Genomic DNA, 22,726 nt, shown 5'->3' on the forward strand with positions numbered 1-22,726 from the left:
TGGGGGATGAATTAGTAGTGTATAATCCAAAGCAATTTTATCTTTAATGATCTTTTGATGACTAGTCTGATTGCCTTAATATAAAAAACAACATAAGTAAGAGAAAGCAAAGCAAAGAGTAATGCACAAGATGTAACGTGGAAACCCAACTCAGGAAAAACCGCCAAGTCCAAAGCTACTAGGATCTCCTGTCCTAATCCAGCCAACTGAATGAACTTCTCTCACAATCTTGAGGGCTTCAACCCTAGGAACAACAATCCCTATAACAGAGCAACAACTTTTTCAACCTGAGTAACAACTCCACCAATCTGGACTACAATCCAATTATCAGTTTACAAATACAAGTTCAATAGATATAGATACATCTCTTTATTAACTTTTATTCTGAACTGAAGATTCACAACCTGTCTGAACAATGTACAACTGATGGTGTTTTATTCTGAACTGAAAAATCACAATCTGCCTGAATGATAAATACCGACTTGCAATCTGAATATGTAATCTGGTAAATTCTTAACGAACTGAATAAGATTTTATGAGAATATTTCTTTGAACAATTCTCTTCTGTTTTAAGTCATTTGAACAATGAAAGACCATAGAAGCAATACCTTTATAACTACAACAACAAATACTTGACTCTGTTAGATGTTAAAATGATCTCCGATGTTCAGCATTTCTTGGACGTTTGATGCTTCATATAATTATATATCTTCGCTTCAGTTAAGAGATAAAATATTTTGATAATGATTCCATTACTCTGTTGTTCTACACATCCCGAAGCACATCATATATAAATTTGTTTAACTACAGTTACAAACTGTTATTTTAACCACTATGCAAGGTGCCGCTTCACATAGACTATAATCCATTTCGTTAGATCATTTGCTCAGAAAGTCTGTCATGAACAATTCAAATAATTAGTTTGGAAAGGAGGCGTCAGTTCATTTCAAATAATCACTGTTTCAAACAAAATAGTTCTGTTCCTTCCTCGACAAAGTCCAAGATCAAAATTTCCACCTGTGCGTCTACTTGCCTGATACCCATAGCATGAGTGAATGAATGCTTTTTAATGACATTGACGAGACTAGAGCAGTCTAAGGGACCGAAGAACAACTGCACTAGATAATTTCCAAATTTCTTTCCATTTCTAATCTTTTGATATGGATCTTAACCAAAAAACCAGCAGTCTGCTTTATCTTGTCCCCTTAAAATACACTATGCATGTTGTCCAACTTCAAGATGACATCATAGAGAGATTGGATGTTGACGTATGCCGTGCATTTTGAGAGAAAGTGCCATTCCGTTTCAACCACTCCTGATCTGCAAAATATGTAAATTCTCTCCTCCCAAGCCTCTTTGGGCCTCTTCCATCTTCTCGTCTTGAACATGAGATGATGAGATCCCGTCCTTAGTTGTGCCATGAATAACCTTGTCTTTCCTTTAATGTCAGCCCCAAGGTACGTTTTTTTGCCAAGTTCCCCGGTTGGTTGAATTCTTTAATATAATAGGTTTTTTTTCTACTCATATCATTGTTCCACTTGGCATTGTGAAACTTCCCTCTAACAAACTTTCTTTTGTTCGCATTTGTGTTCGGGCAATCCTGTAACTCGTGTTCCATTTAGCCAACCATTTAATGTTTTGCTTAATCCATGTTTTCTTCCTCCGATTAAGAGTCTCTCCTTTCACAATTTTCGGCCAGCGATAATCCTGCATGTTTTCAATCTTCTTTAAGTAACTAAGTAACCAGATTACTGCTGAAGCCTCTAATAGAAAAGCCTTGGACAAAAGAATTTTATAAGGCACAAAACTCTTGACTTTGAGATTACTTTTGATTAATTGTTTCTGAATTCTCTCTATTTGTCTCCACCTCCATTTTGGCACGCTGCCCCCCCACACCTCGTAACCATAAAGAACCACCGGTGCGACCAACAAATCAAAGAGAGTCTTCTTGGTTTTCCAGTCCCATAGTTCCGCTGTCCTGCATCTATTCTAGAGTAAAAATGAAGCTTTCCACCCCCCTTGAATCCTTTTTGCTCTTCAAGTCTCCCAATTAAGCCTATAATGGAAGTCAATCCCAAGATACTTGTATTCTTTCATAATTTCTAGTGGAATGTGATATGCTTTTCTTTTCTCCTTAAAGAAAAAATTAGGACTTTGGTTTCAATAATACATACTTGCATTCAAACTTCTTGACAAAATTTCTCTAAGGCTCCTAAACGATCTCTTAGTCCTTGTGTTGTTTTTGATATCAAAATAAGATCATTAACATATAGAAGAAGCTTCACCATGTACCTTGTTAGGTGAACACACACCCCCCCCCCCCTCGGTTTTCTCTAACCAAACTTCTAGATTATCAATGTACAACCCAAACAAGGTAGGAGATAAAGGGCATCCTTGTTTAACACCAATTTCACTCCCAAAACATTTCAACATTTCATCACTAGTTCTGATTTTGGCTCTAACTTTGTCATATAATCTATGCACTGCTGCTCTATACTCATCCAGAATCCCCAAATCTTTCATTCTATTCCATAACTTGTCTCTAGGCACCGTGTCAAAAGCTTTCTTGAAGTCTACAAAACAACAATAGGCTTCTCCTTGTTTGTCCCACACTTTTTCTATTATGTGCCAAAGAGTGATGCTATGCTCAATTGTGGAGTGTTTGGATCTGAAACCTACTCGCCCTCTTGCTCTCTTACCTTCAGTTTCTGCCTGTTTTCTGGTCCGACGTTCTATCCTACTCCCAAAAAGTTTGCCCAAAAGTGGGTTAACCATAATAGTGCGGTAGTTTGATGGATTGTTGATATCTCCACTCTTAAAGAGGGGGATAACCACACTAGTTGTCTAGTCTAATGGGAAACCCCCACAAGAAACACGATTCAAGATATCCTTTATATGAGGCGCAAGAATTTCCACTCCCCATTTTAAAAACTCAGCTTGCAACCCATCAAGGTCCCTTGCTGTAACATTTGCTAGATTATTTATCCCTATTTTGATATCCTCAACTGTTAAGATTTCCTCCATTGTGTTCACAAAAGGAGGGGTGTTCTCCACTTGTGGGCGCTCATAAAGTAGCTGAGCATACTCAAGCCATTGAGCATCCATAATGCTGTTATTTATTTGTTTTTCCTTCTGCTGCTACTCTTTCCAAAACTTCTTGGGGTCATGTTTTCCGAGGGATATTAACTTTTGCCTTCTAGCTGTGACATACTTTTTTCTTTAGTGTGAATCAATTTTTTATACCATTTCTCTAGTTCTTTGTTTGTTTCATTCCCTTTCATAGATCTCTTTGCTGCTTTACATTCCTCATCGTACCATGGGTTAGCTGGAAAAGTATTAGTAGCGAATAACTGTTATTAAAAACATCGTTGATATAGACCTCCGCTGAATACAAAAAGATTTGAAACTTAATACATGCTTGTCTTTATCAAAGACGACGAAACACTAATCATTGAATTTGATTTAAACCAACTTCTAAGGCTGTGCATTGTGTCACAATTCTTTTATCCGGCATATGGAAAGACATAATAGTCTGAATTGTATATCCTCTGCCGTCAATATCTGAAGCTTTCTCTAGTATTTTAAGATATCCATATATGATGGACGAATCTTATCAGAAAAAGACACACACACATCAGCCATATCGTTCCAAGCAGTCAATGAAATGTCTCTTGGTCAGACGGCATATATTGAGTCTGTTGAATTAATGCCATTCCAGGACTTTATATTTATATTCCATTGTCGTGTACACAACGCCATAAAGGTTTTCGACCCTTTTCCTGAAAATATAATACCTAGTTGAATCCATTAAGTACACAGTACAATTTCAGAGAGAAGAACGAGATTCATGTCTAGCATTCAATCATATCTGCACTTCCATGAATTCCAGTTCCAGCATACAAACATCTGTAAGTTATCAATACTTCAGCATTATTCATTTTGTCATCAATGACATTGCTTAACAGAAGGTTCATGTATAACAAAATCAAATGCAGCATTCTGTCTACATCTGAAAGAATGTCATGGATGGTATGGTAAATAAGCTAAATCCTACCCTTGAAAATTTCCATTATGCTTTCACTGAGAAGTATCGACTTTGATGAGAACAAATGTAAAATAAATAATATAGAAAATGGCTTCATCTAGACTCTTTTGCTGGACACACACATGATGTCATCGAATTAAAGGTGATAGCATTTGGAAAACAAAACACTAGTGGAAAGTGAAGCACAAAGTTATAATGTGTGCATTCAACCCATTGCTTGTGAATATAATGTGAGAAAATTGTAACAATTGTAGGTTATTAATATATGTGAAATTTTGAAATAAAATGAACTTGTAGATCTGTTTATGGCACTGAGCACCTAAACATGGACATTTTGAAATTGTTTATTCTGATACACGTAGAAGCACAAGCTTTCTGTGTTCTCAAGTAGGAGTCGTATCCTTGGGTGTCAATATTTTGATCTTCAAAATGAAAACATGGACTACTTAGTTATTTACTTTTTCTCTCTAAATGAAGACAGATGGACACTAAAGAAGTATAAATAAATAATCTGCATTGACAACTTATAATAATTTTATTTATTTTTAGATTGACAGTGAGGATTCAATAATCGGGACCACACTGCTTGCTATTAATCATGTGGGGCAACTGCTTCACTCTACTTGTATGGATGTTGCTTCTCTTATGATTCAACTTGTTGGGATACCAAGTAACTCTTTCTTTACATGTGGGATACTATTGTGTTTGTAATGTTTCTCTTGTGGGGATACCATGCTACATCTACATTTTAACTTGCGGGGATATTGTGCTTTTACTTCTCTCTCTCACCTTCCCTCGATGCCCCCGCTCTCCTCCTTCCCTCCTAAACGGAGCTGAGTGAGCACGTCAGGCTTGACATCTACAAATAGTATATTATCACGACATGAATAACCCTTCGAGGGTGCTCCATCCGAGGATGGCTTTTTACTCTAAGCACTACATGGATATCCAGGATGGGGTCATTGTGTGCCCTTGGTACCTCACTTGCCATTGGACTCATGCTCTCCGCATCTCTTTGGTGTTTTTTAGAGTGGGCTTCCATTAGTTATGCATACATACTAATCACTAGATTGATAGCGAGGACATGATCTGTGCCTTTGCCCCCTTGGGGAGGTGGAATTTGAGACCCATTTTGTTTTTCTATGTCGGAGATTTTATTGCTTTTTCAAGAGTGCCGGTCCCTTTCTTCATATTTCACACGCATTGATCGGTGGTGTCTTGTGCTTTATCTCCAGGAGACCATGTAGCTTCGGGATCACACTTTGCAACTTTAGTTCCTGTTGAGACAGACTTCAGACTAGTTCATCATCTCCTTCACTTTTGTGACTCCTGCTTGAGGGACGAAGCGGTCGCTTGACCCTCCTTTAGGTCACATCAGATCCGTGAGGCCTCGTAGGGGACACACTTGGCAACGTCATCCTATCTCCAACGACTCTCTGAGACGGTCCACGGTGCTCCCTCATCCCGGACCATATCCTTCAGTTTTGGACTATTTTTCTTTTGTGAAGAGTAATTAGTCTTCCCTTGTTCTGTTCTTTGCTTTCTTTCCGTGGACATTGTTTGGTGCTCCTGCCACAGGCTGTTGCCTTGTACTTCCAGTCCCTTAGACTCTTGTGGTCTCTTGTTGGACATTAATAAATTTATCTTATTGTATCATATCTCAGCTCCTTTGCACACCTTCCTTTTACTTCACCTATGGGGATATTGCTCGACTTTAACTCCTTTACTTGAGTTCATATTTCATCTCTAGCTTCTCTTGTGGGGATACCATTCCATTTCTCACCTGTCGGTATCTGCTCCAGCATTCCACCACTGGCACTAAGATGCCCCTTGGGGGTATTTACACCTTGATCTTCAACATGAGAATTATGTGACCTTGCCGTTTGACTGAAATCCATTTGATGACAGCTTACAATTTTATACGTGCTCACTTCAGTAGGAAAGGATGCTAAATTCTCTGCTGAAGATGTTCATCCAGGTTTTATGAATTATAAATTCGAGTCTTTCTTGTTCTGGTTTTGATATTTATATATTATAAAATGACATGTTCTGTTTTTACTGTTAATGAAAGAAATTATAAGTCATATGGCCATAGTGGAAGAAGAATGCTTTGGAGAAGGATGGCATAGATTCATAGGAGGATATCTGTTAAAGGAAGAACTGAAGTGAATTCCTTTAATGCACTTATGATAAAATTTATGGCATTTCCTTAAATAGTCAGCAATGTGATGGATGCACATTGGGAAGAATACTTAATAATTATATGTTCCCGTTTTTCCTAGTTATGATTTATGATAAGCTTGACTTATCATGAATACTTGCAGTGCTGGCTTCCACATGAGGATTGTATGTGCTCAAAACTTATCCAGCATTCTGCTTGGCAAGGAATTCGTTTCTGGTTATACATGCACCCAAAGGTATCCTCTGTATGACTGTTTCTGGCATTTTAAGGCACTAGAAGGATGGGTTCTTGTTAATTTTCTTGAAATCTGTTCCTGATTTTTTGCATATGTTGTCCATTTATAAAGGATTTCTTGAGAAAGAACAATACTGGGAAGCTTTTGTGGCAAGTATATGGTAAGAAAGCAGCTCGCCTATGCATATTTGGTATACAGGAGCATGAAGAAGCTATGTGGAATACTTTCAAAATAGCAGGTTTGAAGTGATTCATCCAGATGCACTTAGTACTGGGATTAATCTGGTTTGTTAGCAAAAGCTGAAGTTTCCCTTGCTACCATTTTATTAAGATATTTCATATCTCTCAGTTGCTGGAATTCTTTGTTCCACCTAGTTCTTTGACCAGGTTGTGACTTTTTTATGTACTTTCTAAAAATGTCTTCATTGAAGAGATGAAATTGTCATATTTCAACAGTCTCATTGAATAAATTGGCTGTAGTTTGACTTGATGTATTAGTTCAAAGTTTGGCATGTTACCTCATTGTAAATAATTGACAATAATTGGGGGGTGAACTTGATTAGCAACTTTGAAATATTGAGGTTTACTCTTTTGGATTTGATTGGGCCTTTTCTACAGTCCTTTACTGTCCATTCATTTTCTTAAGGTTTAGTGTAGTCTGCATAAAAGGTCTGAACTGTACTTTTGATGTTAATGAGTTTTAGTTGTGCTTTAGTGCAAGCTATTGTTTTAAGCAAATTCTACTGTTTGATACTAAAGTTGAACTGGCTTGCTAGAAATTCAAAAATATCTTCCAAAATTTTCCTCTAAATATCATCTCTTTCAAACATTATCTTTCTTGATAATCTATATTTAGAAAGATATTTTGACATTGACCATTATTGGTCTATGTTTGAAGCTCTATGGACACCGAGTCTAACCTTGGTTGTTAGTGCATACATTACTCCTATAATTTGATCTTTATGTTTGGGAGCTCAAGATAGACAAGTAAGGAGATATCCAGGGATATTCTTTTCTGTTAGCTGTTTGAGGTGCTTTTAATATCTAGGAGATATCTCTCCTGCAAGCTTCCCATACCCCCCCATCTGTTTTCAATGGCTATTTAGAGGCTGGGAACCATGAACTCCATCAGGACAACGACTTCCTGTCCAAATATCAACTAGAACAGAGTTATTCCCATTGTTACTTTGTATGTTGTGCGGCATGCCTAGAGTACTGATGGTAACTTCTCCCAATCAACTTGCTCTACTCCGCACGGTTTTTAGATCACTGATACCAAAATAATGTTCGTAGCCTCCACTTGGCCATTAGCTTAGGGGTAATATGGACTTGATAACGAATGAAAGATCTTGAACTTTGTTGTGAGCAACCAATGACATGGTTCATGAAATGACTTCCCTTGTCATTAGTCCATTGGATGGGGATGGTGTACTGTGTAATGATCTAATTGAACTTTGCTGTACTCATGATTGAGTTGTCTGGCAAAGCCTACCCACTCTGTTAGGTACTCTGTCTCCACCACAATGTACCAACACCTTTGAGCCTACTTGCTTTCAAAGGTCAACAAAATCCAGCCCCCAATGCTCAAACAATTCTTGGGCATGCGAAGGATTGAGTAGCATGAAATCTCTCTTCAATTGTTTCCTCGCTCTCTAACATATATTACAACTTACAACCTGCTCCTTGGTGTCGTTGTACAAAGTAGGCCATCATAACCTTGGAAGTACCTATGAGAAAATGTCACGAAGGAGGAAGTACAAAGCATTTTGAGAGAGGAACGTGAAAGGCCAACCAGAGGTATGAAAGGTAAATCTGAGAGAGAGAGAGAGAGAGAGAGAGAGAGAGAGAGAGAGAGAGAGAGAGAGTATAGAAACATAGAAGAGGAGTGACCATTAGAAATAGAAGTAAATCTACAGAAGAGAGAGAAACAAAAATAAAGAGATTTAACTCTAATATTCTCCTTTAATGATCTATCTAACTTCAAAACAACAAAAAAATTGCAAGGGAATCTACACTATATGCTCTAGAATATTGGTTTGTGGTAGCATTGATTGTGGTAGGACAAGTGTTAGTACCTAGAAAAAGTGCCTCAAGGCAATGGTACTCGAAGATTGTTATCATTCTTTGCTTCTAGGTGTTGTAGTTCTTTCTATTGAATCGTTGATTGCCTTCTAAAAGAAAATTGGTGACAGATGCCATGACATGTTTTTGATGCAAAAAACGCGAATATCTGAAAAGGCATGAACTTCGAAGCAGATTGACAGAAGACTTTAAAAAATGAAAGAAAACCTAGAAGAGAGCTTGAAAAACCCAGAAAGAATTGGAAATAAAAATAAAAATACAACTTGATCTGAAGGGTAGAAAGTTGAAACCCTAGTCGAAAGTGCAGGAATTAGAGGTGGCCATGAAAGCTAAGATATATACAAAAAAAAAGGTTGTGACCAACAGAAACCAACCAGGTGAAAATGCAACGAAGAATCTGCAAAACAAGGGCCATGAAATGTTCAAAATTGTGACCAAAAAACATTGAATTGTGTCAAAACAAGTGCAGGTTAGAGACATAGTAAACTTCAAACTAAGCATTGCAAAAATATCACACTAGAGACCAAAAAATGGGAGCCGAAATGGAGGGAAATCACACCAAGAAAGGATCTGAAAAAAATGGCGCTTAGACCCTGAAAAAATTGTGATTAATACAAAAAAAGACCTTCGATTTGTAGTTGGGAAAAACCCTAGATGAATTTAAAAAAGGAATGAATTCCTGCAAGTTTGAACACACTTAGCCAAAGATTTTCGAAAATCTTACGGGTCTAAAAATTTCATTAAGGAATTAAAGATTTTCAAAGCTTGGTTCCAAAAATAACTCAAGAAATTTCAATAATGAAATTATTATTTTTTGCAAAAAGTAGCTTTGATACCATATTATGGTAAAATAATGAATGTTTTATTAAACAAAGATCATAAATGATCTGTATATGCACATATACACAAGAATGTTTCTATAACAAATAAAGAAATAAAAACATTTTGAAGAGAGAAAGAGAAGGTTTCCATATTTAATAGAGCGAGAATATGGAAACAAAGAAGACGAGTGACTATTAGAAATAGAAGTAAATCTATGGAAGAAAGAGAAACAAAAATAGAGAGATTTAACTCTAATACCTTTACGGGGACAACATTGAGGCATCTAAAGTTGACACAAATTTTGATTTGGTTGGCCTCTTTCTTTAGTGATATTACTATCGGGGATACACATTTGCTTGTCTGCACCTTAAAGATAATTCTTGCCTCAAGCTTACACTTGATTTCCTCATTTACCTTCACTGCTGCATAGTTTTTGTTCATCATGTACAACATTTTTCGCACGGGTATTGCTCTTGGTATTAGAGGAATATGATGCACATACAACTCTGGTGACACGCCCATGAGGTCTTTATAACTCCATGCAAATATATCCTTGTATTCCAAAAAGATTTTAAATGCCAACAAGATTTTAAATGCTGCAACCTTCATTACGGGATCCCAAACATCCCCTATTAGTATATTGCATGGACTTTCCTCATTCTTGAGGTTGGTGACCTGCATGGACAGTTCGTCATACTTAATCGGTTTTTCTACATCAAATTTGTGGGTTGGACTTTCATTCATGTGGGCCTCCCCCTCCTTGCATTCCCTATACTCTAGTGGGAATACATCCTTCTCAACTCGTAATATGTAATTGTGAAATAACTCGTAGTCTTCCATTTGCCAATAGAAGAGTCCATTCATCAATCTTGTGTCATCCTTTGAACATTCCTCGTGCTCTAGAACACCTTCATTGTTAGGCTACATTCGATTCATTTCTTCCTCCACTCAGCCATGCTCTCCGTTAGACTTTGACTTTGAAGAAGATGCAATCTCTTCACTCACCATATGGCTGTAGAGGTCAATGGAAAACTTTCGCTTGCCGATTTCCATCGAGAGAGTGTTTTTCTTCTAATTGTGATTGACCTTCGCATCACTAATGATCCCCTACCAAGAATGGCGTCATATCCCTTCTTTTCGTGTTGAATCACAATAAAATCCGACATGAACGGTTGCATTCCTATGGTAACCTGTTGGGCCATTAATGTCCCGAGTGGTTTGATTCTTTGTTTGTCGGCACCCAATAAATTGAAGGTTCCCAAGTTTCTTCTATGTCTCCTTTGAAAGTACATTTAACTGAGACCCATCGTCCACAATGTTGTCTGTCAGAATAGTTTTGAGGATGCCCATCTCTATGACCGTAGGGTGTCTGTGATTATTTATTGCCAGTAACATAGGATCCATTGTAGACTTGCCAAGGACATGCATTGGTTGCGCAGTGTTGGTTTGTGTAATGGTGCAAGGTTGTATGGAGAAGGTGAGAACTCGATACTGTTGTCCTCAACTGAGGCATGATATGAAGTAGGTCTTGGATTTTGATCGGTACCTCTATTTGTAACATCTGCCTTAATATATTATTCTTTGCTTTTGTTTGCCTCAAAGTGCTTGCCTTGTCATGTGTATCCTTTCGTACCTTTATTGCTTTCTCAATCTCCTCTCTAGCCTTTCGTATCCTCTGCTTCTCGGTACGAGGATCAGGGTACGTAGCTTGTTTAGATTGGGCCCGAGTGACAAAAAATACTTTTTCTTCACCCATGTTTCCCTCAATGGTGAGAAGATTAACGTCAGGTTTCAGATAGTTAGCATCCTCATGATCTCTGAGGCCGCATCATCCTCACAACTTTTGTGATGTGTCTTTTTGTAGTGTTGGGTCAAGTAAACCCATTGATTGCATGCTTGATACTGGATCATCGGTCGTCCCTTAGAATCATATTGTATTTAAGCCCTTCATTATTTTCTCTCCCTCCACGTTGGTTATTTTGGAACCCGTTGGATGATGCCATATTGTTTGTCTATTGTGTGGTGTTTTTTGCCCCAAAGGTAGACAATTGCTCCTATGTAAAGATCACTTATTGGCTCCTTCTCTTCATGTTTTTTGAGCATTCCTTGGTGGAATGACCCATAACTTGACTGATGTCACAAAATTCTTTTTTGGGGCACAAACCCTTTGTGTGCCTGTTCTCCTTACAATTAGTGCACTATAGTTCTCCCTCATCACTTCGTTATGTGTTCCCTTTCATCACTTTAAATTCCTTCGTCATCCGTTCCATATGCTTTTGGAGAGCCTGCACCTTTTTATTTGATTTGTTGTTGCTGCGGCTATTTCTAGATGAGTCATCACTTTCCAGTGAGGACTTGCTCTTCTTAGAAGTTTTATCTTTTCTCCCAGGGTTCATGACTCTCTCATAGGCATCCACGTAAGACATGGGGGTGCTATCTTCATTTTCTACCGAAGGAAAGGCTTTAATCCCTCTAAAGACCATGTCCTTTTTAATTCATCAGTCGACTGGCTCTCCATCTTTCCGAGTAACTCTTTGAACCTTTGATTGTATGCTCTTACTATTTCCTTCTTCCCTTGCTTCACAATCTAGATTTTGACAACTATTTCATTGTCATCCCAAAGCAATTTGAACTGAATCTAAAATGCCTTCCTTTGGTCATCCCTTGTGTTTATTTTGGCATTGTCTATATTGCAGTAGTAATCAATAGCGACTCCTCATAGGGTCCCTGGAAACTACTGAACCCATTCATCCTTGTCTATGACTGCATTTTCTGTCTAGATTGTTTTGCAAGTTCGAAAGTGCCTTATGAGATCTTCCTTCCTACTACTAGTAAATTTTGGCAGCTTCTGCTACATGTTTCTACTTCTTTTACCTCTTGTCGCTTGTAGTCCCAAACTAGTTGGGCTTGAGCCTAATGGGTTGTGTTGACTGCCATGCAGTGTCCCTTCGATAGTCCTCACTTCCCTAGTGTTCTCAACGTCCCTGGCCTCTTCTTTCCCCTTTCATTGGGCTTCCCTTGCCTTAGTGCACAATATAAGGGTTAAATTCTCTAATCGACTCCTTGTCTCCTCTATCAAGTTGTCGTCGCTTTTCTAGCACTATCTACTATACTCTTGGTCATATTCTTCCCTACTGTACTATTCTCCTTTAACTTCGGTGACACCAACTTAGTTTCCTTTCACAAATCCTTTGGGTAGTCCTTTGGCAAGTCTCTTCAATTGTCTCCTTCGTTCCGCTTGTTGTTGTAGTGATAAAGCCCTTTGAATAGCCTCACTCTCATTTATGAGTTCTTTTCTACTTTATCTTTATTTAACGAGTTTGACATGAATTCTACATATGTATGGAAATGAAACACTACATGACATAAACAAGAACATTTTATTACTTCATTGTTAATGTAGAATACATGTCACCAATGCAACATAATCATGACACTCCTGTATTCTCTATCTAATTTCCCTCTCAAAGTTTAATTCATGTTTCCCTTATCACGGGTTCCATCTCTCTCTTCTTTCTCCTTTCGGCGATAGTAGTCTTGTAGGACTTGGTGCCTCCGATTCTCCTGATTGACTTCCTCTTGTCAGTTTTGAAGGGCAAGGAATGTTTGTGCCAACAATTGAGGGAGATGGCACATCAAACGATCCACCATTGGACTTACTCTGAGGGTACTCAACAGGCCACTATCTAATGTTTCTTCTCGTGCGGCTTCCCTCCGCATGTGGGCTTCGATGAATGCCTGGAGTAGTGAGATGAAGTCGTTTGTCAACTCTCGTTCGACTTTGAATAATTTTGGGTTCTCCTCTTTGTGATCCTGGTGGCTACTTTTCCCATACTCTATCAGTTGCCCCCTTGCTTTCCATTCGCCATCCACTCTTTGCTGCTTACAGAGGTTGTAGAGGCCATGATGCCAAATGTTTATAGCCTACAGGTAAAGGCAATTTAATGCATACTACTTATAAAGAGTTATAACATATACAAGTAAGCACAAGGTAACATTAGAGAACTACAATAGCTTCCATTAATATCAATCAAGTGTTACATCAGGTGATGAGCATAATATCAATGATGCCAACAATAATGATAATGATCTCTTCCATTGGAGAGTGTAACATAAAATTGCCGAGGGGGTGCGACCTGAACCGTCACGACCATAACTACGTACCCCTCGGCCATAATGACGATCGATGACATAATTAACAGTTATTGACACATTGATGACACATATGATCATACTTGACAACATGGTTTAAAGTTTAAACATTCTTCCACCACCAAATGATCTTCCACTATCCAATATTATCAGGGTGTGATTAATTGTAACTAAGGAAATTCAAGCATATTGATGAGCATAGGTATATGATATTGAAATATACTTAGGGTTTAATTCTAGGATTTAAATATAGCAAACTCAATCAACAATATTGTAGACATCTATTAACCCTTGCATACAATGATGAGATGAAACAATTAAATTCTCTATAATGCTATTTAGTAATAGAACATCTAGATACAATTTAGAAACATAAAAGTTTACCAGCACCCCAGTGGACTGATTGGTAAACTCTTACAAAACTGTGGTGTATAGATCAGCTGTGTAGGCGAAAAATTATGCCAGGAATAGTTAAGTAAGACTTTTGTTCGTCAATGTACATCATTTCAAAGGGATGTCAGTTGTGTCGTTAGTTGGTGACGCTTGGGCACTTAACCAACCGTGTTGAGTCTATTTGTATGGAGTCTAGAACAAGTGAAACGGTGGTAAATTGTTGGTATGGATGTTAATGTAAGACTTTGGTACAATCAATAATGAACATCTTGCTATTTGAACGTGTCCTGTGTTTGCTATGGTATTGCTCTTCATACTATTCCTCTGTTAATAAATAGAACTTACTGCATGACATTAGTACATAGTTACATTGATAATATTACTTCCATATTTGGCATGTAACAATATCACTTCCATATTTGGCAGATAAACACTTCCACGTTTGGCATATAAACACTATCATATGTGGCATATGAACACTTCCATATCTGGCACATAACATTTCTGGTGCCGTTCCTTGCCTTCGAACCTGGAGGTCTTGAGATCATAACTTCATTGCAATGGGGGTGATGAGTGGTGGGTTGCCCATTCCAACAACAAGTAGTAGTTAGAGACAGTGATGTTGAGGAGGACAAATTAACAAGGGAGGATCAAGTGACACGATCTGGTGCAGGCATGGGAAGTGTCGGTTGATCAGTATGTGCAAACGGAAGCTTGAGAGAGAGTGGTTCTAGAGAGCACGTTAAGTGATGAACTTTCGATCTCATCAATAGTGCATGATCTCCTTGGACAAATCCCTTGATTACTGGCAAGGAACCTATTACAGTTGGAGGAAAAACATGCAGAAATACAATGTGAGCAACGGAGACAACAAGTGCTACAGCAATTTTTTGAAAGGAACCAATGAGGAGGAGTGGGATACCTCATGGCATAGAATGCTCAATTAACAAAACAATTAATGCCCCTAATACCCGGCATACGAAGACTTCCATATTTAGCACATAACAAGATGTAGAGACTTGATAACACAATCAGATTACTGTGAGAGTGCAAGTTTCCTAGAGCAGAGTGCAAGTTTCCTAGAGCAGGGTAGAGTAGACCTCTAGAGCAGAAGTATGGTGATTTAATGGTGCACTAGGGTGGTGCCTAGGTTTAGGTTTGGTTCAGTGCCTGCACTTAGGAATAAAATGGTTCTGCAGCCCTTATACCATTGCTAAATCTGGAATTTGTTGCCTTTCTGGATCAAATTTTCCTTACAAAGTCACATATCCTTAGATTTGAGGTGCGAAATCTCAAATGACAGCACTCTAACACTCTTTCCTTTGACTTTCCTATGCAAAAAACTTTGGTCTGTCCCTGAGAATATCCAGACTTTATGACTATTTACCAGTTCTACTTTATTGATGGTTGGAAGTGCCTACAGTTACTTGATGTTCCTTCAGTGATGGTTGTTACAGGCAAGTTGGCCTTGTTCTGATGTAAACTGTTGTTTCCAGAAAGTATATTCTGTGATACTATTGAAACCCTTGCAAGTGCGAGTTTCAGTTCAATCAACACTCCTCAGACTGACCTGCATCTACCAGGTCTGAACTTAGTCTTTCTGTATAAGAAACTAGTAAACTTGATTAATTTTGTGAGTGAAGGGTTTGTGTTTTCACCTCACCTAACTCAATTGAAGAGGCTTTTGTCCCTACTGTAGGTAGTAAGATAGTGCTGATAATCAAAAAAACATTTCTCTGGATATCTTTGAATGAATAAAAAGGACTTCTATTTATACGTGAATGCCTAAACAAATATTTATTATTGAAATAATAAATAATAATAATAATTATATATCATTAGTGTTTAAGAGGGTTGGTCTTGTGGGATAAGGGATATGCCAGCACTCCCCTCCCAAGTTTGCTTGTCTTCATCCAAACTCAAACTTGGATCTAAAAATATCTCCACTCCTCATGTAGCATCTACAAGTGGAAGATTCTTCCTTTTCATCGAATATTATAGAAAAACTTTGTCTTTCCGCTTCTTTTCTCACATTCGTGATAGTTTCTGATTCCAAAATCAACTTTTCTTCATCATTGAGCGATGGAAATTCTCACGAGGGTGTGACCTGCTATCTGAGAGCCTTTAAGGTATGACAGATGAAAATAATAATGAATGCTTCTGTTTTCTGGGTGTTCCAGTTCATATGCAACTTTACCCATCCTCTGTATGATCTAATATGGTCCATATAATTGTGGCCTCAACTTCAGCACCACTACCCTTGAGTGGATATTGTTTATGGGCTTTAACCTCAAGTATACCATGTCTTCCACTTCAAAAACCTTTTCACTTTTGTCACCATCAACATATAACTCGTTGGTTTTGGCACTATTGTAGTTTATCTCTGAGTGCGCACACATATCTAGGTTTTGTTGAACTAAATCTTTAGCTTCATGGACTCTATTATCTGAGAATCAAAATCTGTGAATGAAATAATATCATAACCAAAGAGAGTTTGGAAGTATTCATACTTATAGACATGTGGTCAGTGGAACTGCAACAATACTCACTAATGTGAAGACATTTGGCCAAGCTGTTTGCTGCCCTGTGACATAGTTCCTCAAATAAACCGTATCCATTTGTTCACAAATACTATTTGTCAGTTGGTTTCAGGATGATACCTAGTGTTTGGAGTCAATTCTGTATCTGTTAGTCAAAAGAAATCTTAGCAAAGCAAGCTAATAATCTTTTGTCCCTGTCCCTGTCACTTACAATGTTTCATTGTTACTCATAAGTTTAAAAATATCTCTAAAAATCAGATCAACCACTTGTGGAGGTTAGTGCCTCTATCAACAACCACAGATACAATTCTTTCTTGCCACCTTTGGGAGTCTTGTGATGACATCCATAGAGATAATCTCCTATTTCTGATTTGCAATCGGTAGGGGCTGCAACAAACCAGTTGGAATTAAATGCTTTGTTTTGTTTTTTTGTTGGAGAATCAAACACTCCCTAACATGCTTCAAAACATCATCCTCAAGCCCCTTCCATCAAAAAATCTCCCTTGCTTTTATGTCTTGAAGTACCCAAAGTGACTGACAAGTGGCATATCATGACATGCCCTCAACTTTTTATTCTCACCTTCAGTTTTGGTACAAGACACACTGGGTCCTTTAAATAATGAGCTCATCCACCATTTTATACAGGTCATAACGTAGCTTCCTTTCCAAAAATATCAATAGAAAAGGTGTTTTTCACATACTGAGCTATCATAGAAATTTTCCAATCAGCAGATACGTTAGTCATAAAGCAAAAATAAAGCTTTTTAGAGAGTGCATGAACTGCCACATTATTTTTCTCTTAACATACTTAGTGTCAAAATCATAAGCTTTTAGCTGACCCATTTTAGCGCCCATCTTTCAAATCCTTCTAGGTTGAATAGAATCTCAAGTCAATATGGTCTGTTTTAACCACAAAACTCCCACAAATAAAGTATTGCCAAATTTGGTTAGTGCATGCATGATGGCTAACATCTCCTTGTCATAGATAGAGAAGTCTTTCCTTGTCTTTTTGAGCTTCTTACTCTCAAATTATGTAGGATCTCTATTTTATATAAAAATTGCTTGAATTTCTGCTTTCAAAGCATCAGATTCTAAAGCAAAAGGAAGTGAAAAATCTAGAACAGCCATAACAAGACATGAACTTATTACCTCCATGAGCTTGTCAATAGCACTTTGTGTTAGAATGCTCTAGCAGAAGGCTCCATTCTCCATCAAATCCATCAAAAGTGCTGCAAGCTGTGGAAATTCCTGTATGAACCTCCTATATTAATTGTGAAGTCCCATAAATCCTCTCAAATGTGACAATGTTCTATGCTTAGGCTACTACCTTATTGCCTTAATTTCATCATTCACTCTAACCCCTTGGGCACTATTGTTATACATCAAATACAATATCTTAGCCAACAAAAAGTCACATTTGGATGCTTTGTGTAGAATGAATTCTGCTCAAGTATGCCAAGCACGTCATCTATGTGCCTCAAGTGGTCTTCCCATGTCTTACTGTAAATCAAGATATTATCAAAGAAAACTACCTCGTTTATTAATTGCATAGTAAATACCTTATTCATGCAAGATTGGAATGTTGCTGGTACTTTGGTTGGTCAATTGGCATGACAAGAACTCATAATGCTCACAATGATCCTTGAAAGATGTATTGTGCACATCCTCATGTCTAAGAAAAGTACCTCAAGTTTATTAATTGCATAGTAAATACCTTATTCACTCAAGATTGGAATGTTGCTGGTACTTTGGTTGGCCAATTGGCATGACAAGAACTTATAATGCCCATAATGACACCTGAAAGATGCATTGTGCACATCCTCATCTCTAACCTTAATTTTATGATACCTTGACTACAAACAATCTTGGAGTACGCTACATCATGAAGCTCACAAATCAAGTCATCAATTTCGTGTACGATGTAGCTATTCTTAATTGTTTTCTTGTTGATGGTACTATAATCAATGCACATCATTATGGTTCCATCGTTTCTTGATTAACACCATGGATAAGCAAATGGGTTTTGGAACTAGGTCATGTGTGCCCCATGTCTAATAAATATTTAATTGCCTTCTCAATCTCCCTATATCTTGTAATGACCAGATCTGAGGCATAATTAATTTGGTGTTAATTAACATATTTTCTAAGTTCTCATGGGCTAAAGGCAAAGGTGAAGGAGACTCCAAAGCTCTTGGAGGATGCATGTTTGGTATTTTAAGGTTTCTATTTTTCCATTTAGTAGTAAGAATCATAATGGCACCTTCAAAAGTGTTTTGTAGCTCCAAGGGTGTTTCCAAACTTCGTTGAAAGCATCTGTTTTTGGAAGTCATTAATTGGCACCAGTTATCATCCTATTGGTCCAGTTTATCATGGCATGGTTAGAATTGTTTTGATATTCTTGTAGTGCTTTCATCAACTTAGGGGACTTATTGAGTTACTAACTATCCTCCACGGAGTTTTCGGGATGGGGACGTTTATAGGAGATGGGGACATGTTTTCGGCACGAGTATGGGTCAAAGCCAAAATTTAGGGGATGAGACTTCAGGTGATGACGATTAAAAGCACATGGGATTTTTTTATATATAGAGACATAATTCAAATATGCATAACATAGCATATTTAAACCATTCACCATAGATTTTAGAAGATCAGTACATGGAAAATTATCAAATGACAAATACTAAGTACTTCCATTATAACAAAATCACATACATATATAGCAAAAATCAAAATACCTAAAGGCTCCAAGTATCATGCATGAAATCAGAATGAAATAAGGAGAGGTCCAACTAAAATAATAAATAGTAAATACTAAATGCAATCTTACCTCAATGCTGCTGCTGTTCTATGTTTTTTCTCTTCCTCTTAGCAAGCATGTCAAATCTAAAATTGAGTAGAAGAGTTAGTATTTGAGTGTTTTAATGGATGGAATATGGTTTGCATAATTTTATTATGTCTTTAAGACAAGTAGGGGCCTTTGCAGACAACAAATATTTTAAAAAGGTGTTTTGCGTTTACCCGATTGGCTAGAAAAAAAAGGGGAGGACTAGCAATTTTGGGGATGGATAGGGGACTACTTTTCCGTCCTTGGTACTGTTGTCGTCCCCAAGTTTCCCGCAAAATTAAATTGACTGTTTTGGGGACATCTCCGAATTTGACAAAAATGGGATGGTTTTGGGATGACAGAAATCCATCGCTGCGTCCCCGTTTCAAGTACAACCCTAAAATCATACGGGATGCGTCCTTGTGGAACACTAGTTATTAACTAATATTTCACTAATGGTGTCTAGGATTGAGAAGTAATTAAATGGACAACTTAGTGTACTAGCTTGTTTGAAAGGTTAAAAGTGTTTTAAAAGTTGGACACCTAGTTAAGGGGGCCTCTACATATGAAATGCTATTATTATTCCAAATTGTTTATTTTTGAGGGAATAAGAATTGTTGTAATTTTACAATTGCAATTTCTCTCCAAAAGAGCTATAAGAGGAGCTATTGGGGCTCTTTCGTGCTTAAGCTATTGATTGATATTGTTATGTTATTAGATTGACCTTGAGAGGTATTCCACAATCTCCTAAGAACAAAAGACCTCATTTGATTTCTAGTTTCAGATTTGAAAGATGATCTCTAGTTGGATTTTGTGGCGTCATTTTGGAGATCACCATTGTGTTTCAACTTAGAGTACCAATTTCATGTTTCATAGTTCGTCGAAGTTCCTTGAGGTTGATTATAGTTGTTTCTTTGTTGGTTGTATACTTAATTATTGGGTTCACTATAGTCGGTGTATAGTGCATATTAGTATGCTTGATAATATTGGCTATATGTCAATGTATTGATTGTCCATTAGTCACTCTTGGGTGATTGTATGTGACCCCATTTTCATGAACATTAGAGTTCAAGGGTCCTCAGGGGATTGTTTGGTGGATTAGAGGGTCTAGTTTGGGATTTTTAGAGCTCTTCAAGTGGCCGTTGTAAGTGTTTATCTCACCAGATCTTTCATTTGTTTTGAGACATTGATATTCAAAGGTTTATGGTTCTTTTATGAGTGACTTAGTATTTATAGTAATCTAGTGGATGTCAGAGAGGGACCCTTGAAATTTTTAGGAAGGGATCTAGATTGAGAGTAGGAGTAGTGGGTTAGCCAGTGATGAAGTCAAAATCATTAAATAATGGTAATTAATGGAGTTAAGACATTTAATAATTATTATTATTTTTGATCAGTAATTGATTTTGACTGGAGCTTTGAACCAGTGGGAACACATGAGGGTCCCCATCCCCTAGGTGGATCATACATTCGTTCATTTATTTCAGTAGTCAGGCATTAACACCTATTTTTCTATCTAGAATCTGACTACACAAACAATGATACCTCAAGAATGACCATCATAAGATACACACCTAATGAACAACTACTCATAGTCCAACAACAACAAGAGTCACTTCATCTACTTATCCCTCCTTTACAACTCCTTATCACTCTATCACCTTATCACTCTAAAGCACGACCTTATCACTCCACTCTATTGTTGAGGACAATGGACAACTACTAGTAAGGCACGAGAGGCCACATGAAGAATCTTGAGGCGCATTGCAGCAGCAATAGACAGACTGAGGGCCTAGTCGATGGGCAGGGGCCGACTAACCAAGACCAACTTTTACAAGCACATGTCAAGGGGATGGGGACCATTCAATTAGTTTGGACAACCAGCAACGTGTAGGACAAGTCGACATCAATGACGGGGGGTAGAATGAACCATTCACTAATCACCAACATCAAACAATAGGGCATGAACATCTTGGCACGGGGCATGAGCAGTGGGTACATAGCCTGGCATGGGCACGAACAACTGAGCACCACATGACAGACCTAAACATAGCATCAAGGTTTCAACATCTGATAGAAGGGTGGGGGAATCAAACATATAATGCCGTGTCAACATGGTTTTGCAATGACAAGTCTTTGCCATTGTACTGCGGGGTCAACCGCTAAGATATTTAATTATTATTGAAGTTTTAATTTAATAATAATTGATTATTTTAAGGGAGTTTTTTATTGACTTCATGTGACTAATTAAAGTGGATTTAATATCATGAAGTCAAATTATAAATTGAGAGCATTTAACGACTTTATTACAAAAGGATATTTAATGATCATAAAGTCAAATTCTAAAGTGTATTAAATGAATACATTATTAAGTGGCTCATGAAATGTTTTCCCTAAGTCAACGCCTAGAGAAACAAAAACCAATATGTTTTTAGTTATGTGAAATGTGATTGAGAAGCTTCATGATCAAACTTATTGAAAAATAATTAAAAGCCATGAGAAGGATGAATTTTATTATGCTTGGAGGAATTTGACTTTGTTTATGATGAATATTGGGGTTTGGAGCTTGAGTTCCAGGTTTCAGCCATTATCCTCATTGGAGAATAAAAACTCTTCAATAGCTTGCAATTTTGGGTTGTGAAAGACCAAACAAATTATTGCTAAGCTTGTGGGCTTCATCCCAGAGGACACTTTGTACCAAAGTAATCAGAATCGGAATCGGAAAGGCTGAATCGATTTGTGAATCGACCATGAATGAGAATCGAATCGGCTATGAATTGCCAAATTGAAAAAAACCCCTTAAATTTAGAGATTTTAATAATTTAAAACTTATTTCATGCAACATTTATTGGATATAACGTAAACTCACTATAACATCATCAAATAGAAGTTAACATACATAAACATGGAATATAAATGATAAATCATTCTCATATGTAAGTATGTTGCATGTAAAATGTAAATTGTGGGCTATAGCTGAAGTAATAGAAAATCATATGATCATAGTGATTCAAATCATAGAATGTATGTAAGATGAAGATCCATAAGATATCAAATCATAAATATATGTAAGAATCTAAGATGAAGATCCATGAAACATATGTCTATCAATATTTGTAAACAAAATGAAAAAAACAAGACTCCAGCTCAAGCCTCATCATCATCCTCAAGCTTGTTCGCAGCTTCTGAATATCTAGTCTTCCTTCTAGAAAGGCGTCTAAGGTAGGTCCTAGAGGACTGCTGAGCCATAGCCTCCATATGTAAGATGGGTTCACGAACAACATCACTACGGCCTGTGTCTGTGCATGCGCATGTGTCTACTAGTGCTTGAACATGCTCTAGCTGCCTCCTCTGCCATGGCCACAACCTCAACCTCTCTATCCACCTGGTCAATCCACTCATGGTCTTCCTCAGTGAAGACTGGATCCATAGCGTCAGTGAGCCACTCTAATTCT

General features: G+C 37.5%; 1 protein-coding gene across 2 annotated transcripts in view; it reads left to right on the top strand.

The window, feature by feature from the left end:
* The window catches only part of LOC149569405 (DTW domain-containing protein), a 139,884-nt gene that overhangs the window by 32,588 nt on the left and 84,570 nt on the right, over positions 1-22,726 (top strand). For both annotated transcript variants that reach the window (XM_089822121.1, XM_089822122.1), the window contains exons 3-4: positions 6,370-6,462; positions 6,574-6,700. In XM_089822121.1, coding sequence (XP_089678247.1) covers positions 6,370-6,462; positions 6,574-6,700 — 220 coding nt within the window. The remainder of the gene's footprint in view (positions 1-6,369; positions 6,463-6,573; positions 6,701-22,726) is intronic.

Source organism: Cupressus sempervirens, chromosome 3 (genome assembly GCF_028749045.1).
Source record: "Cupressus sempervirens isolate cs-2001-9-10 chromosome 3, ASM2874904v1, whole genome shotgun sequence".
Classification (NCBI taxonomy): domain Eukaryota; kingdom Viridiplantae; phylum Streptophyta; class Pinopsida; order Cupressales; family Cupressaceae; genus Cupressus; species Cupressus sempervirens.